This window comes from Merops nubicus, unplaced genomic scaffold (assembly GCF_000691845.1).
Source record: "Merops nubicus isolate BGI_N331 unplaced genomic scaffold, ASM69184v1 scaffold47685, whole genome shotgun sequence".
Lineage (NCBI taxonomy): Eukaryota > Metazoa > Chordata > Aves > Coraciiformes > Meropidae > Merops > Merops nubicus.
The window spans coordinates 1,261-3,502 of record NW_008611208.1 but is presented as its reverse complement, the minus strand read 5'-3'; the positions used below and the strand labels follow the sequence as shown (position 1 = coordinate 3,502).

Sequence of the window (2,242 nt, the reverse complement as noted above, 5' to 3'; positions counted from 1 at the left end):
CGAGCAGCAGCTGCACCACCAGCAGCGGGGTGCAGACGTTCTCGTAGACGTCCGTCTTGAAGAAGTACCAGAGGACGACGAGGGCTGTGTTCTCTGCCAGCCGGGCCACGTAGTACACGGCCAGGCGGCCCCAGTTCTGCGACTTGTCGATGAGGTCCCGGTCGGCCAGCTTGAGCTGCACGGCCGACCAGCAGAACATGTTGATGCCGGCGTAGAGGAGGGTGAAGGCGCAGAGCACCACCACCGTGCCCACCCGGCTGAAGTTCTTCTCGATGTTGTCGGGCAGGCGGGTGCCGCTCCGCCAGAACTGCACCCAGGGCAAGAAGAAGACCACCAGCAGGTTGGCCAGCGCGATGGGGATGATCCAGTGCTTGAAGACGGTGCTGAAGAGCACGAGGACAACCACACGGGTGGAGATCTCCAGGCTGCGCCATAGCACGATGCAGAGGAAGGCCAGAGGCCGCAGCTGGACCTTGTAGTCATCGTACTTGACCTGGATGGCCAGAATGTTGCAGACAAGTGCTCCGTAGGTGACCGACACCAGGCAGATGCCCATCAGGACGGCTGCAGAGGGAGAGGGCAGGAGGGTCAGGCAGAGCCAGGATCCGGGCTGTGGGCCTGGCCTCCCTGCTGCCCTGGGAGCGAAGCGTGGGCAGCCAAGCCCCGGTGCAGAGCATGAGGTGCCAGCCTTGGGTGAGAAGTGCTGGGTGCCAAGCACCGGGGCTTGCAGCAGGAGGCTCGGTGTGAGCACTGCTGGGACAGCTCGTGGCTGGTGGTGACAGACCCCGTGATGGGGGGACCTGCAGGCAGCAGGAGGTTCTGCTCCCAGATTTTCTCTCTGGAGTTTTTTCAAACTAGAGCCATTCAAACCATGCTTGGACCAGGCACCACCTGCCCTGCCCTGTGCAAGAAATTCTGCTCAGAGGTGAGTTGGGCATGGTCTGTGCCATGAGCATCCCTCACCCAGGCCAAGAGCCACACCACCATAGCCCATCATTCACCCTAGGAGAACCTCAAGAGCCACTTTCATCTGGTGGCTGCAAAGCCCAGGTAATTTTTAGGGAATGCTGGCAGCTTCTCAAAATCAGTGCAGCCAGGAAATCCACAAGAGAGAAAAAGGGAAGCCGGTGGCTGGCCCCAGTCATGCTGTGCTGCTGGTGGTGGCTGTGAGGCTGAGCTGAGGGAGTCACCAGAAACATGTCAGCAAGGATTCACTGCCCACCTCTGATGCTGGAGGAACACTGAGGCTCATCCTCCCCCTGCTCCTTCAACTCCCCAAAAGACCCTTACAGGGGGCTGTAGCCACGGAGGGGGTTTCTACAGGGCAGCTCCTGTGTTCCCCTTTCTGCATGCCTGCTGTGGGCAAGGTCTGGGCTCCCGGCACGGCCGGCAGAGCAGGTCAGCAGGAGCAGCTCTGTCACCAGGCACTACAGCTGGAGTGGTGCAAGAGCACCCCTGTGCGCCTGGCTCGCCAGCGTGCCAAAGCGGGACCCAAAAGCCTGTGCTGGCACATCCCGTCCCCAAGCACACCAACACCCCAGGAGCAGGACAGGGAGCCTGGCAGCGGGACTGCTGGGCTGGGAGCTCCAGCTGTGGGGAAGGGTTCAGAAATAGATCCCATGGAGGCACCACGGGAAAGTCAGAGCATGTAGCTATCCATAAAAAAAAATTGGAATCTAATGCAGGTACACAACATTTTCTTGGGACAGGGCAGAGGGTGGATGACCCGGCTCTGCAGGACTGGGAGCACAGCCTGGTGTCCCGGTCACAGCCAGCTCTTCCCACTCTCCCCAGCCTCGCTCCAAGCTGGAAAGCAGAGAGCTGAGCATGGGAAAAGCCAATCCCAGGACGGAGGAGTGCCGAACCTCTGCGGGTTATGCTCTACCTTTAGGGGAGTCCCGTGGCAGGCATGCCCCCAGCCAGCCCCCGGAGCTTCGCTCGGATGCCACAGCAGTGTATACGTGGCTAAGGAGACACCCCCGTGCCCCGGCGGGGTGCCGCCCGCACGGCCCACGTGCCAGGCACCCTTACCTCGGGCAGCAGGGACGTACTTCTCCAGGATGCTGATGTAGAGCTGGAGGGTGAGCTGCGGCGTGGAGCCCAGGAAGGCCTGGATGACGGCCATGCGCTTGAAGGCGTTGCGGTGCGTGGCCAGGCGGCGCACGGAGTGCCCCACCTCCTGCTCCATCTCCACCTCGTAGCCCTGCCGCAGCCGCCGCTTGCCGGCGGTGGTGGCGTGGGG

General features: G+C 62.0%; 1 protein-coding gene across 1 annotated transcript; it reads right to left on the bottom strand.

Moving 5' to 3' along the window:
* Positions 1 to 4: 4 nt before the first annotated feature.
* LOC103773757 (membrane transport protein XK-like) lies at positions 5 to 2,218 on the bottom strand (the record flags this gene model as incomplete). The annotated part of the gene is made up of 2 exons (XM_008941134.1): positions 5 to 564; positions 2,032 to 2,218. Coding segments are annotated over 2 exons (747 nt in total), but the record flags the coding sequence as incomplete, so codon positions are not given.
* Between the last annotated feature and the right edge of the window lie 24 nt (positions 2,219 to 2,242).